General features: G+C 40.4%; 1 protein-coding gene across 1 annotated transcript in view; it reads left to right on the plus strand.

The window, feature by feature from the left end:
* RAB3C (RAB3C, member RAS oncogene family) overlaps window positions 1-15,913 on the plus strand; it is a 302,146-nt gene that overhangs the window by 229,519 nt on the left and 56,714 nt on the right. Inside the window, exon 4 of the mRNA XM_065875572.1 lies at window positions 13,004-13,128. Within this exon, the coding sequence (XP_065731644.1) occupies window positions 13,004-13,128 (125 nt within the window). The remainder of the gene's footprint in view (window positions 1-13,003; window positions 13,129-15,913) is intronic.

Consider the following 15,913-nt stretch of genomic DNA (forward strand, 5'->3'; position numbering starts at 1 on the left):
TTCTTAGATTCCACATATAAGCAATATCATATGATATTTGTCTTTCTCTGTCTGACTTCACTTAGTATGATAATCTCCAGGTCCATCCATGTTGCTGAAATGGCATTATTTCGTTCCTTTTAATGGCTGAGTAATATTCCATTGTATATACGTACCACATCTCCTTTACCCATTCATCTGTTAATGGACAATTAGGTTGCTTCCATGTCTTGGCTATTGTAAACAGTGATGCAATGAACATTTTGCTGCCTGTATCCTTCCAAACCATGCTTTTTTCTGGATAAATTTCCAGGATTGGGATTGCTGTATCTCGTGGTAGCTCTATTTTAAAATTTTTAAGGAAACTCCATACTGTTCTCCATAGTGGCTGTACCAATTTACATTCCCACCAACAGTGTAGGATGCTTCCCTTTTTTCCACACCCTCTCCAGCATTTATTGTTTGTGGATTTTTTGTTGATGGCCATTTGGACTGGTATGAGGTGATACTTCATTGTAGTTTTGATTTGCATTTCTCTAATAATTAGTAATGTTGAGCATCTTTTCATGTGCCTCTTAGCCATCTGTATGTCTTCTTTGTAGAAATGTCTATTTAGGTCTTATACCCATTTTTTTATTTGATTGTTTTTTGGATATTGAGCTGCAGGCGTGGTTTGTAAATTTTGGAGACTAATCCCTTGTTTGTCTATTGTTTGCAAATTTTTCTCCCATTGTGTGGGTTGTTTTTTTTGTTTTGTGGTTTCCTTTGTGTCAAAGGGTTTGTTTTGAGGTGGCTGTGAGCTCAGTATGGCTTTAGGCAGCCTGTCGGTTGATGGGTGGGGCTGTGTTCCTATCCTGCTGGTTGTTTGGCCTGAGGAGTTCTAGCACTGGAGCCTGGAGGCTGTTGGGCAGGGCCAGGTCTTGCTGCCAAAATGGCCACCTCCACAAGAGCTTATGCTGATCAGTATTCCCTGAGGCCTCTGCCACCAGTGTCCTTGCCCCCCCAGTGAGTCACAGCCAGTGCCCCCCTCCCCAGGAGCCCCTCCAAGACTTGCAGGTTGGTACAGCCAGGCTCCTATGGATTTACTTCTTTCTGCTGGGTCCCAGTGTACATGAAAATTTGTGTGTGCCCTCCAAGAGTGGAGTCTCTCTTTCCCCGGGTCCTGTGAAGCTCCTGCACTCAGGCCCCACTGGCCTTCAAAGCCAAATGCTCTGGGGGTTCCTCCTCTCAATGCCAGGCCCTCAGGCTGGGGAGCCTGACATGGGGCTCAGGACTCTCTTGTGGGAGAACCTCTGTGATATAATTACTTTCCATTTGGTGTGTTGCTCACCTTGCAAGCATGGGATTTGATTATGTCTTGAAAGTGCCCCTCCTACCATGTTCCTGTGGCTTCTTTGTTTTTGAATGTAAAATCTTTTTTTTTTGGTAGGTTCCAGTCTTTTTTGTCAACGGTCATTCAGCAGTTAGTTCTGATTTTGGTGTTTTCGTGAGAGGAGGTGAGCTCAAGCCCTTCTCCTCCACCGTCTTGTCTGGAATCAAGGACCTGCTTTTAGTTTGGACGCTTGCTGCCTCTTTCCTCAGCATGTGCTTTCTGTTAACCCCTTGATATGGGGTGTACAGGTGCAGTGGCCCTGGTGCACTCCCGGGATGGCAGGGACGGTTCTTGGCACCTGCTCACAGTTCTCGTAGCTGTGGCCCCTGCTCGCCTCTGGAGCCCACAATGGCAGCAGCAACTTGCGCCTGCCCCTGGAGCTCCAGTAGGCGGTGACCTATTGCCTGGGAGCACTCAGAGGGAAACTTGCGCCTGCCCCTGGAGCTCCGGTAGGCAGTGACCTATTGCCTGGGAGCCCTCAGAGGGAAAAAAGCTCTTCTGGTGGTCCCACCCCTCTCCTTCTGTGCCCCCAACAACGGCATCTTGCCTCTCTGGCGGGCCCAGGCCTCCTCCGAGTACACCCTCAGTTGCCACAGTCCAGCCTCTTCAGGCTGTCTCAAGGCAGCCAACCCTGGTCCTCTCCCTGGGTCAAACCTCTAAAGCCTGAGCTTCAGCCCCCGCCCACACCGACAGATGAGCATCCCAGCCTGGGGAGTACATGGCGGCAGTGCTGACCTTCTGTGCATGTTGCTCTCTGTTTTGCCCTCCACAAACTGGGTGCTGTGATCTCCTCCTAGGCTCTGAAGCTCCCCCTCCATCCAGGCTGATCTCCCTACTGGTGAGGGGACTTCCCAGTGTACAGGAACCTTTCCTCCTTCACAACTCCCTCCCTGAGGTGCAGGCCCCACCCAGATTCCTTTCTTTTTCTTTTTGTCCTACCTAGTTTTGTGGAGGTTTTCTTGCCCTTTCAGAAGTCTGAGGTCTTCTGCCAGTGTTCAGTAGATATTCTGTGTGAATCATACCACTTGTAGATGTATTTTTAATGTTTTTGTAGGAGGTGAGCTCTGTGTCCTTCTCTGCCATCTTGAGCCCTTCCCCCTCTGGAATGCTTAATTTCCTTTTAAAATAAGGTAAAATCACACTTCCATTCAAATATAAAATAAACATGTTAAAGATTTTATTTTCTTTTCAACTTTTTTTTTTAATTAATTTTTGGCTGCGTTGGGTCTTCGTCTCTGTGCGAGGGCTTTCTCTAGTTGCGGCAAGCGGGGCCACTCTTCATCGCGGCGCACGGGCCTCTCTTGTTGCGAAGCACAGGCTCCAGACACGCAGGCTCAGCAGTTGTGGCTCACTGGCCCAGTTGCTCCGCGGCATGTGGGATCTTCCCAGACCAGGGCTTGAACCCGGGTCCCCTGCATTAGCAGGCAGACTCTCAACCACTGCGCCACCAGGGAAGCTCCTAAAGATTTTTTTTAACTCAGCAGTTAATGTTGGAACCAATATAAGTTGCCAAGGTTCAAGGGAGTAGTCAGTGAAAACACGTAGAGGCAATGGGGAATGCTGGAATGAATATACCAATATTTGCAAAATAGGTGAATATCCATGGGGCAATGATCAATGACATCCCCCCAGACACAATTCATTTGCACTTCCATTTCCTATCAGCAAGAACTCATCTGTATTATTATCCATTTTCTCCCATTTACAGAGTTGTAAAATAGCCCAAAGTCTATGAAAAGCAAGAGATGATCTGGAAAGATATGCTCGTCAGAACTCCTAGGCATCTCTTTTACCCACTTAAAAGACTTCCACAATTAATCCTGACAGTGGGATCTTGGAAGAGTTGGCTAGTGTTAGAAGAAAGGAAGATATAGCTATATTATTTTATTTTCCTGCCTGGAATGGAGGCTTCACAGTCCTAGACTTCAAACAGGCTTAGCGGACATTTCTCCTTTTCTTGTCTTTATCTCCTCTTAATCTCCACTTCTCATTTTCCTTTGGCTCCCACTTGCTCAGTCCTGCAGACTTGTGGTTTCATTCCCCTCATGGAAACCCCGCCTACCCCACAGGAGGAGAAATTCCCTCCTCCTCCTCCTTGGTCCTTTCTTAATGTCTTGCATGCCTCAGTGCTCAGGCTTTGTTCCTGTGTGGAGCTTCTCCTCTGCTCAGCCCCCCCGGGCTATGAAGGGGAAGGACAATTTTCTGGTATCTGAGTGAGGGCAGAGCAGATGCTAGATTCTAAGTTCAGCTTGCCCTTCAGCTAAGTAGCAAAAAGCCTTATCAAAGACCATTCATTCCCCCAGGATAATACAGTCTGATTTCTGTTAACCTGGATTTAGCCTTGCCAGTTGTGGAAGAATAACCCAGGCATTCTAGAGCCTAGGAACATCTGTCCCTTTCCTGGGTCAGACTCCCTTCTGCTCACTGAAGGGGAGTTCTGTCTCTGTTTTCCAGTGGGTGATGCTTCCTCCATCCAGTTGTTGTTGTTCTTTCTGGCATAGAAGAGAGATTCCAGTTGTTCCTACCACACATATGGATTAAAAAAATAGAATTTGACATTTTGTACAAACAAAATGAGATTAGAAGTTATAACAGAGGCATGATAGAAATGGGTCTAAAGTTGGTTTTAGACTGACAATGCAGAATCTGATGTGGTCCCAGGTGGTTCCAGGACCACACTGCTCAAGATGACTGCTTCTTGAGCTCTTGGATAAATGCTATTTGCTCTCAGCAACGGACTTCCTGCAAAGACGATCAGATCCTTCAGACCCATCCAGTTCTGCTCATTTCCACATGCAGCCTCATGACTCTCATATATATGGAGATTTAGAGTATTTTGGTCTCCTCAGGAGACATATTATTTTTTATTTTTAAAAACCAGTCAACTGTTTGGCACATGAATTTCTTCCCAACTTCCATGTTCAGTAGAATGTAGTCACTGCTCTTCCCTGTGGAAGTAGACGAGGAGGCATGGAGAGTCTTGGGATACAGACTCACATCAGCCACTAGGTAACTGCATCATCTCCATTAACATGTCACTCCACATGTTGAGTTTCAGCTTCATCATCTACAAAATGAAGGAGTCAGACTAGGACCCTCCAAAGCAACTATTCCACGGTAATGAGGTGCTAAGTTACTCCCTGAGTATCCTCATTCTGACTGTTGGTGCTGGAGCGGAAAGGAATGTGATTTCTGTTGGCTGGAATGAATAGTTCATCACACAGATGGCCTTGCAGGTTGTAGAGGGGCCAACAGTTGCTTTTCTCTACCAAGGACGTGGTCAGGATGTCAAAGACCTTGGAAGAACTCTGCCAGCAACGCGTCCTGAAAGGGATGTCATGGGGCACTGGCACCACATACAGCGGTGATTCTCCTCCTGTGCTGTTTTAATTTTATGCTGATATTCTGAACTTACTGAATTCCTTAGGCATTTTTGCCACATTCTGTCTATGGTTGACTCATTCATTTGGTCACAAATTCACAGTTACTGGCTGAGACCCTTCTTTGTGCCAGATGTTTTCCTGAGTGCACAGTGGTGAACAAAACAGTTGGGGTCCCTGCCCCCCTGTAGTCTAGGAGAGATACAGACAAGTGAGAAGGTCCAGGTGAGTGAGGTACAGGGTGTATGGGGGCCTATATGATGAGCACCTAGTCCAGAGGAGGGATTGAGCGGAGACCAGATGGAAGAGGGTGAGGTAGCCTGACATAGAGGCCATGTGTTTTAGACAATGGCACATGTGATAGCAACAGGTGAATTTCTTGCAAAACTAATGAAGCTTACGTTCTGTGGTGTACCAGGAAACAGACTCTTTGAAAAAAGGCAAAAACAAAAAAATCTGATTTGTAGCATTTGCTAATTTCCATGGTATAAAAACACCCATCGTGGTCAACGTTAAGGTACAGTTTAACAACCAACCCACAAAAGTCCTTAATATTTAATAATCAGTGCTTTCAAGCTGGTACTGCCATCTCCAGAACCTTAATAGGAAGCTTTGGGTCCCTTTCCTGGACAAGCCCATTCCAAGTGTATTAGTTGGGGTTTCTCCTGAAGCAGGCTCGTAGAGGGGAATTTGTATACAAGTGGTTTTTTTCAGAAAGTGTAAGAAATAGCCACAGAGGGTGGGGAAGTTAGCTGGGGAAGGGAAGACCACCAATAAATGGTGTTTCTACCATTATGGGTAACTAGAGTTTCATCCTTCTTGAAATTCTGGGAATCATTGCAGCAGCAGCCGGAGGAGCAAGGGAGTGGCAGTAGTTATACACTAACTCCTGTCAGTCACTGGCTGAGGTCTGTTCCTGGGGTGTGCTCTTTCCCTGTTACATTTGACTTTCCCTGATGGGTGGAGTGGCCTTCCATTGCTTCAGAGAAGACTTTAAAGCCAAAAGCTGCAGGTACTGGCAGTTGGAAGGCAGCCAGCACGCGATGAAGTGGCAAGGCCTGGGGAATATGTGCAGAGCACCAACAGCATCTGCTACAAACTGCCCTGTACCTCATTCTGTATTTCTTTTTTTTTCTCTTCCATTATGGTTTATCACAGGATATTGAACATAGTTCCCTGTGATATACAGTAGGACCTTGTTGTTTATCCATTCTATGTATACTAGTTTGCATCTGCTAACCCCAAACTCCCAATCCTTCCCTCCCACTTGGCAACCACAAGTCTGTTCTCTATGTCTGTGAGTCTGTTTCTGTTTTGTAAGTAAGTTCATTTGTGTCATATTTTAGATTCCACGTATAAGTGATATCATATGGTATTTGTCTTTCTCTGACTTACTTTGCTTAGTTTGATAATCTCTAGGTCCATCCATGTAGCTGCAAATGGCATTATTTCATTCTTTTTTATGGCTGAGTAGTATTCCATTGTATGTATGTACCACATCTTCTTTATCCATTCATCTGTTGATGGACAGTTAGGTGTTTCCATGTCTTGGCTATTGTAAACAGTGCTGCTATGAACATGTATCTTTTTGAATTATAGTTTTGTCCAGATATATGCCCAAGAGCAGGATTGCTGGATCATATGGCAACTCTATTTTTAGTTTTTTGAGGAACCTCCATACTGTTCTCCATAGTGGCTCCACCAATTTACATTCCCACCAACAGTTTAGGAGGGTTCCCTTTTCTCCACACCCTCTCCAGCATTTGTTATTTGTAGACTTTTTAATGATGGCCATTCTGACTGTCTGTATTTCTAATTTGCATTTTTTCCTTAAATTGGGCCCTCACATTTTTATTAGTTTTAGGCCTTGCAAAACCTAGACCCACCCATAGTGATAGCTCCTAGTTGTTGAAAAATGTAGCATGTTTGAGAAATTCAAAGAAATTAATAAGGCTATATCAAAGTTGGGAGGAGGGTGGGTAGCAAGAGATGAAATGAGAAAGCAATGCTGGGCTCTTTTAGGTTTGGCTGCGATTTGCTGATCTCTGTAGAACTCAGCTGGGCTCCTCCTGCTTTCTCATTCCTCTGGGACAGGCTGGCAGAGCAGTCCCCTTTCTGGGATGGGCTCTTCCATGATGCAGAGCAAGAATGCCAGAGGGCTGATGAAATTCACAATGCCTCTGATGCCTATTGCTCACCAGTGGCTCACACCAAATCTCCTAATATTCCATTGGCCAAAGCAATTCACTTGGCCCAGCCCAAAACCAGGAGGGCAAGGAAATATAATCCACCTACAGGGAAGGAGGTGATGACTCAGTGAGGTCAGTAATACAATCTACTCTAGGATTTTCACCAAGATGTTAGTGGTGGTTATCTGGGGTTAGTGAGATTTCTAATAATTTTTATTTTTTGCTTTAGCTTTTTCTCATTAGAATTTTTAATGAGAATATAACAATTTTACCAAAAACTATAAACCTATTTTTTTAAGTAATTAAAGATATTAAAAGTTGGAGAACAGGGCTTCCCTGGTGGCACAGTGGTTGAGAGTCCACCTGCCGATGCAGGGGACATGGGTTCGTGCCCCAGTCCGGGAAGATCCCACATGCTGCGGAGCAGCTGGGCCCATGAGCCATGGCCACTGAGCCTGCGAGTCCGGAGCCTGTGCTCCGCAACGGGAGAGGCCACAACAGTGAGAGGCCCGCATACTGCAAAAAAAAAAAAAAAAAAAAAAAGAGGTTGGAAAACATTTATTTGAGGATACATTTTTAACATTTCCTTTTATAACTCCTTTATTAAATGAGTTAATGTACCTATGAAAAGCCTATCTCCTCAACTTCTGAGACTACCTGTTAGCTTTTACAGTGTATAAAAATCATTAGGTTTTATTATGTTTCTATTTTTGTTTCCTTATTACTACTCATTCATTTTAAAACTTACTTTGTTTATATCTTTAATTTTGTATGTATCTCTGTAAACCACCTGCAAACACTTTAAGTATTAGATGGGAAGTAAAGAAACCGATTATTTTAAAAACTGAAACAGGTGTGGGCGAGAGAGCCAGCCCAGTCATACATACAAATCAGCTGCAGAGATTATTTTTTTAAATGCTTATGATGACGTCCCTAAAGGTTCTGATTTAATTGTTCTAGATTGAGGTTATTTTTAAAAGCTCTCCAAGGGTTGAGAAAAATTGAATAAATAAATGATTAAGTTAGTAGAAAAGTAACAGAAGGGCCAAGGCTAAGCGATGAGCAGTAGGAGATTGGGAAATTCCATAATGACTTGAAGTCTGCTGAGATGCTGAAGGCTGAGGCTCCCGAATATTGAGGAGAGTAAGGGAAATGGATGCTGAGGAGAAATTTGAGCTTCCAGAATGAAGAATAAGACTGCTGTTAAAATCTGTCTGAGATTCACTGCAGGGGGAAGAGCTGGTCATATTCTCCCTGACACCTCATTTTCCCATGTATAGCCCAGATCAGACCCTAAGAGATAACTGCTTTTTGGGTTACTGAGGTACATTTTGTGGACTGTTTTTCAGAACATTATCACTAATAAGAGTCTCTTCTCAATGAAAACAGGTTGAACTCGTAGGAGATTATTTATATACCCAGAACAAGAGAGGAGAAATAGAGATATTATAGGAATTTGATTTGTCTGTTTACAGCTCTCCTAAATTATTTTGTGCAGAGTTCAGTCATTTATGTATAAAATATGAAAATCTCTTGAAAATCTCTTCATCTCCCTCTGCCTCATAATATAAAACAAAAACAAAACAAAAATCAAAATCCTCTCTCCTTACATATATATTTATAGAGGAAACATAAAAATATAGAAATATATAGAGAGAGGGGAGTTATTTTATTTTTGTTTTTAACTAAAAGACAAATAACATTTTTTTTAGTAAGCAGGACCTCGTTACTGGTAAGGTCTGAGTTAATTGCCATTCGTAGAGTAACCATGGTGACCAGCATGTTGCTTCTGAGTCCATTAATCTTGTTGAGGTTAACAGTAAATCCCAAAGGATCTTCTGCAGTGATTCAGAAATAAATCATCTTCTCACATGTATGTTATTTGGTGACAGCACTTTCTTTAAATATGTCTCCCTAACAGACAAAGAAGATAATCCCTAATGAGGTGATAAAAACCCATTCCCAAATAAGAAATTTTACAAAATATAGCAAATGACTGAAAAAGTAGATACATAGAAATGACACATGAAAGGAGGATTCACTCAATAAACATGTACCATACTCCTAATAGACATGCCAAAAAAGGCCATTTACTCCTTCTTAGTAATGTATCTGTACAGGACCTCAGCCTTGACGTATAAACAGGAGACAAAATTTGAGATTCTTCAATGAAAAAAACTCAAATTATGTTTTAGATTATAGAAATTAGAAAGGATGAGTTGACCTGGACTGAGGAAGAGAAACAGCTGGCTGCCCAAGCTAGGACTAATAATGTTTTATATTTGTGAAAAGGTGTTTGCGACGTAGAAAGTAGAGCATGACCCTACCTAAAACCACATTTGTCCTACAACATCCCCAGAGATTAAGTACAAAATGTGGTGGCCTCATTTTACAGATGAAGATGCTGAGGCTACGGAATGCAGAATGACTTTCCCATACTCAGTATTAGCACTTTCTTTTAAATGAGCTGAATAAAATTGTCAGGATTCTGAGTTGGAAGGGTTGGGGATTGGATTTTCATCCCAACGTTCTGCTGCCCTTAATTCATATTACACACAACTCTGGGTCTTTCTCAACCCATGAGATTTATATTTTCTCATCTTCAAGTATTCCTGAGCTAAAGGAATAATCCAAGCTCTCATTTCAACCTAGGTCTTCATACCTAAAAGAAATACCAAGAAAACAATAGTGTTTTACAGAAGCTAAGATGCACAATTACTCATATTTTAACATCTCTGAAATTGGGATGTGTCTTACAATAAATGACATTGTAATTGCTGATGCTGTATGAGAAATGGGTTCCACTGCCTGTACATGCACCAACATGGTCATAGCTGTGTATACTGTCCTTACCTCAACTGAGTGGTGGAACTGTTACAACGTAGGTAGAAAGTTATTGTGTATGCGGGAGGTGGGTATCAGTTTGATGTTAGGGATGTGAATACCCATTTGGAGTAATGACCGTCATTTCACATTTCCCTGTAAAGCAACCTGCTGGTGCTCTACAGGTCTTAAGGGAAGATACCCACAAGCAGAAGGGTATGTTGACATTGAGGTAGTCATAGGATGATCATCTTTCATGAACAAAGCAACTGAAGACAGAAAGAATTACTAAATCCCTCAGAATACATGAAAAAACCTTCAAAGTAACAAGAAGCTGATATAACTGACAAGTATGTCTAGCAGGACAGTTGTTAACCATTGTATCATAGTTTCATAGGCTGCTGCTTTTTGTTCTTGGCCATTCGTAAAGTAATTTTTAATCTTATAATACACGACATCTTAGATTCTATGATATGTAGTAATTCATAAATCAGTCAGCATGGTTCTGTTCCCCTGTAGCTGGTGATTGGGCTTTGCCTAAAGCTACTCTGTTGATGGCGGACTTCATCAGAAAGTCCAGAGTCCAAAAACAAATCTTATTTGATTAACCAACTCTGGCAAATTAATGTTTTGTTCACTTCAACACAAATGTCTCAGACCACAGTTGATATTTGATTAAAAAGAGAAATTGTCTCCAATGGCTCTTGAAGCTTTTAAGGTAACGGTTCTTTATAATTCCCTAATTACAGAAAGTGTTCATTTTTAATTATTGGCAATTTAGGACATTGCGGAGGTTACAGTAAAATATTTCTGATATAGGTACAATTGGAAAGGGGGATGGTTCTGATGTAATCATGGCATCCCAAAACTATACACACACACAGTATAAACAGGGAGTGTTGTGTATGCATAGATGTATAATCTATCTCTGTGGCCTCCGAAGACCCCATGAGTTATTATGCTAGAACTGAGAGACTCAGACATGTTTAATGGCAGAAGCAAGCATTCCATTAACTTGGTTAAAGAGTACAAATCAGCTAGCTGAGTTGTTTCTTCTTTACCTTCACAAAAGTGCACCCCGGCCCAGTTTAAGTTTCTACAATCAGGGGTACAGCAGGAAGAGTTTAGGTCAGAAGAGTGCTAAATTTTTTCAGGCAAGCATTTGTCCTTGATAAATTCAGTAAGCCATGCTATTACATACCAGCCCCAGCCTCTTCCTTACGCAAGTATGACACTCTCCTGTGACTCCTGTCTCCCCAGCTTCATTCTGCAAATTTGTGTTCTAGCTGTGTGCCAGGATAAGAACTTTCTCCACTAACATAGGGGCTCTCAACCTAGGGCCTTTCCAGGCATAGGCCAAGCCTTGGCTAACAAGACCTAAAGGAGCAAAGGGATAATTTTTTTAATTACCTAAGGAAATCTGATTAGATTTGAATTCCTTTGAAAGAACCTTTGGAATTTATTTATACAACTATCTTAGCACTTGAGATTTAAGATGTGTCCAGGTATAGAATATTTTTTTACATCTTAATTCACTCTGAATTCATCATTTTTCATATACCCCACTCATAAGATGAGGTAAGTGAAAAGTATAGATTTTGAATGTCTGCCTTTATTTTCCCAGTTTATAGACACATACTGAATGTGACTATTGCTAGAGGAATGTATATTCTCTTAGTTGTCAGAATTAGAAAGGTCACATCCCCAGATTTTTCTGATAAAATATGCTGCACCTTGAGACGCTCACATGGAACCAAAGGTATCTTCCACCAGATATTTTAATCTCATTTGAAAACTTGTACTTGGTTCAGGGAAGTACTCTGAAATAAGACCCTTATCTGCCTTTTAGCTCTCTTCTTTCTTCTCGGAAGGGAGAAATAGTGATGACATCTCATTAAAAGCTCTCCTGCTGCAGTTTAAACCTATTTGCTTTCATTCTGTCTTCAAGCTGAGAACAGCTCATCACTATTTTCTATGTAAAAATCCTGAAGTATTTGACAATCGCTAGTAAGAACATGCCAAGCTTCTCTTTTTGACACTTTACAAATCCCTTTATTAAACTTTCATCATTTGTTTAGCTTCTCTCTCTCTCTCTCTCTCTCTCTCTCTCTGTCTGTCTCTCTCTCTCTCTCTCTCAACCACCCACTGGGTGATATGTCTTTCCCACCTATCTTGAATTGTTATCAAATAAGAACGTGGCCAATAAAAAGGGAGGATTAAAGAACATGGCTTCCTTTCAGCTTCCGCTCTGAAATGATAAAAAATACACTAGAACTTCACTTCTCAAACTTGTAATGAGTAGTACAGATATGTGTTTAAGAGCACAGGCTTGAAAGCTTTACTGCCTGCGTTTTGATTTCCAGATCTACCACTTTACTAGGTGAGTTGTCTTAGGCGAATTTTTTAACCTTTCTGTGCCTCATTTTGCTCAACTATAAAATGAGGATCATAATATTATCTCCCTTGAGTTACTCTAAGGATTAAGTTAAGGTAACATATATAAAGAGTTTAAAACAGTACCTGCAAATATTAACTATTATAGTTATCAACTAAGTTTCAAAATCAAAATTTGGTTATGTGCATTATGATTCATACCAGAAGCTTATTCTGAATCCTAGATATCTTGTTTATAGTAACCTAAAACACCAGCTAATTGTATTATAATTTTGATATTAATCAACCTGGCATTTTTCTCTTAAAAATGTAAGGCATGAGTATATTAGTTCTTATAATGCTTTTTTAAAATGTTATCATTACCCCCAGATTTCCTAACCCAATTGTCTTAGCTCTTTAAGTTGTGACTGTAACAAGGTAAAAATTCTTTTCTATGATGGGCTATAAATAGTGACCGACCATCTCAGGTTTCTTGGAACTGAGGGGTTTCTTGGGGCATAGGACTTTTACTGCTAAAACTGGGAACATCTTGGGCAAACTGGGATGGTTGGCCACTCACTCCAGGTATAAAAGTACTGTATAAGGTGGAGTAGAAGGGGGAAAGGAAGAAGCAGTAGTAATATTAATCTCACCAAACATAGAAGAATTCTAAATACAACACCACCATTCCCCTGATTTTTGACTCATGCAACCCCTGATGAGTATCTGAAGGGTAAAATTGCACTGAACAAATGAATTCTAAATGTCAGGTATTTGGGCTTCATTTTTTGCTGTTATCGTCATCTGTGGGATATATTTCTTCTCCTTCATTTTATGCTGTTGCACTTTCCTCTGATCATTTTTTTGCCTTTTTTTTTTTCTTGTAGGTCAACTCAAATCAAAACATACTCATGGGATAATGCCCAGGTTATCCTGGTTGGGAACAAATGTGACATGGAAGATGAGCGAGTCATCTCAACTGAGAGGGGCCAACATTTAGGAGAACAGCTTGGTAAGAAACGAATGATCAAATTAATGAGAAAGAGAGCATGGTAATTACTTGTAACACAGTGCAGAGTCCCAGCTACTTGCTAGGATGGATTTAATGAAAAGATTGTCAACCCAACAGTAGAAACCAACACATCGCCTGTAAGTAGTAAGTGGATTTCCTCCCACTTTCTGTGGTATCCTTAGAATCCAAGCACAATTACAGAAGCAAAATAGACAGCCAGCATTTGGATTTAGTACAAGATATTCAAATTCCATTGCATAAGAAAGACAGGATGTGCCTTGCTTGCTATTTCTTTGGGGTTTTTTTCTCTATATACGATATTTTATACTGAGTGAGCACTTTATTATGCTATATGATTGTTGTTTTCAAGTTTCCATTGGAGGAGGGTGGGTAATAGGCACAGAATAGGTCATGTTATAGATTCTGGTTCTAGAGACACCACTGGCAATGTGTGTTACAGTTACAAACCTCTTTGAAACTCAGTTTCCTCATCTCTTAAGAATGAGTATTATGACCTATGCCTACTTTACCAAGTCCTTGTAGATAAGATCAACTGAGATAAGAGATAGATATGAAAGAGTTTTAGAAATGGCAAAGCCATTTCAAACGCAAAACATTGTATATAGGGGAAAAAATGCTTGAGTGAGTAGGGTAGAGTTTTGGTGCAAAGGAGGGAATCATGATTGATTGATTTTTTTAAAAATAATTGGAGTATAGTTGACTTACAATGTTGTGTTAGTTTCAGGTGTACAGCAAAGTGAATAAGTTATACATGTACATATATCCACTCTTTTTTAGATTATTTTCCCATATAGCTCATTATAGAGTATTGAGTAGAGTTCCCTGTGCTATACAGTAGGTCCTTATTAGTTATCTATTTTATATATAATAGTGTGTATATGTCAATCCCAATCCCCCAATTTATCCCTCCCCCCTTTTCCCTCTAGTAAACATAAGTTTGTTTTCTACATCTGTTTCGGTATTGTAAATAAGACTCTATTTCTGTTTTGCAAATAAGTTCATTTGTACCATTTTTTAAGATTCCACATATAAGTGATATCATATGATATGTCTTTCTCTGATTTACTTCACTCAGTATGACAATCTCTACGTCCATCCATGTTGCTGCAAATGGCATTATTTTGTTCTTTTTATGGCTGAGTAATATTCCATTGTATATATGTACCACATCTTCTTTATCCACTCCTCTATCGATGGACATTTAGGTTGCTTCCATGTCTTGGCTACTGTAAATAGTGCTGAAATGAACATTAGGATACCTTTTCAAATTATGTTTTTCTACAGATATATGACCAGGAATGGGATTGTTGGATCATGTTGTAGTTCTATATTTAATGTTTTAAGGAACTTCCACACTGTTCTCCATAGCGGTTGTACCGATTTACATTCCCACCAAGAGTGTAGAAGGGTTCCCTTTTCTCTACACCCTCTCCAGCACTTATTGTTTGTAGATTTTTTGATGATGGCCATTCTGACTGTTGTGAGGTGATTGTAGTTTTGTACAACTACTCATTGTAATTTTGATTTGCATTTCTCTAATAATAGTGATGTTGAGCATCTTTTCATGTGCTTTTTGGCTATCTGTGTGTCTTCTTTGGAAAAACGTCTATTTAGATCTTCTGTCCATTTTTTGGTTGGGTTGTTTGCTCTTTTGATATTGAGCTGCATGAGCTGTTTGCATATTTTGGAAATTAATTCCTTGTTGCTTAATTTGCAAATATTTTCTCCCATTCTGTTTGTTGTCTTTTCATTTTGTTTATGGTGTCCTTTACTGTGCAAAAGCTTTTAAGTTTCATTACGTCCAATTTAATTATTTTTGTTTTTATTTTCATTACTCTAGGAGGTGAATTCAAAAAGATATTTCTGCGATTTATGTCAAAGAAAGTTCTGTGTTTTCCTCTAGGAGTTTTATAGTATCCAGCCTTACATTTAGGTCTATTGATCCAATTTGAGTTTATTTTTGTGTATGGTGTTAGGGAGTGTTCTAATTTTATTCTTTTACATGTAGCTGTCTGGTTTTCCCAGCACCATTTATTGAAGAGACTGTCTTTTCTCCATTGTATATTCATGGTTGCTGGTTTTGATGTCATATTTGTGTGTGGATGATTTTTTACCACTACTTTATGTTTGCCTTTACCAGTGAGCTTTCCCACTTGTGATTTTCTTGTTTCTAGTTGTGGCCTTCCCCCTACACACACACACCTAGAGAAGTTCCTTTAGCATTTGTTGTAAGGCTGGTTTGGTGGTGCTGAATTCTCTTAGCTTTTGCTTATCTGTAAAGCTTTCGATTTCTCTCTCAAATCTGAATGAGAGCCTTACTGGTTAGAGTAATCTTGGTTGTAGGTTTTGCCCTTTCAACACTTTAAATATATTGTACCTCTCTGTTCTGGCCTGCAGAATTTCTGCTGAAAAATCAGCTGTTAACCTTATGAGGATTCCTTGTGTGTTATTTGTTGCTTTTCCCTTGTTGCTTTTAATATTTTTTTCTTTGTCTTTAATTTTTGTCAATTTGATTACCATGTGTCTTGATGTGTTCCTCCTTGGGTTTATCCTGTATGCGACTCTCTGCACTTCCTGGACTTGGATGAGTGTCTCCCTTTCCCATGTTAGGGAACTTTTTAGTTATAATCTCTTCAAATTTTTTCTCAGGCCCTTTTACTTTCTCTTCATCTTCTGGGACCTCTATATTGCAAATATTGGTGCATTTGCTGTTGTCACAGAGGTCTCTGTGACTGTCCTCATTTTTTTTTCAGTTTTCTTTATT

The sequence above is a fragment of the Phocoena phocoena genome, chromosome 3 (assembly GCF_963924675.1).
Source record: "Phocoena phocoena chromosome 3, mPhoPho1.1, whole genome shotgun sequence".
Taxonomy (NCBI): domain Eukaryota; kingdom Metazoa; phylum Chordata; class Mammalia; order Artiodactyla; family Phocoenidae; genus Phocoena; species Phocoena phocoena.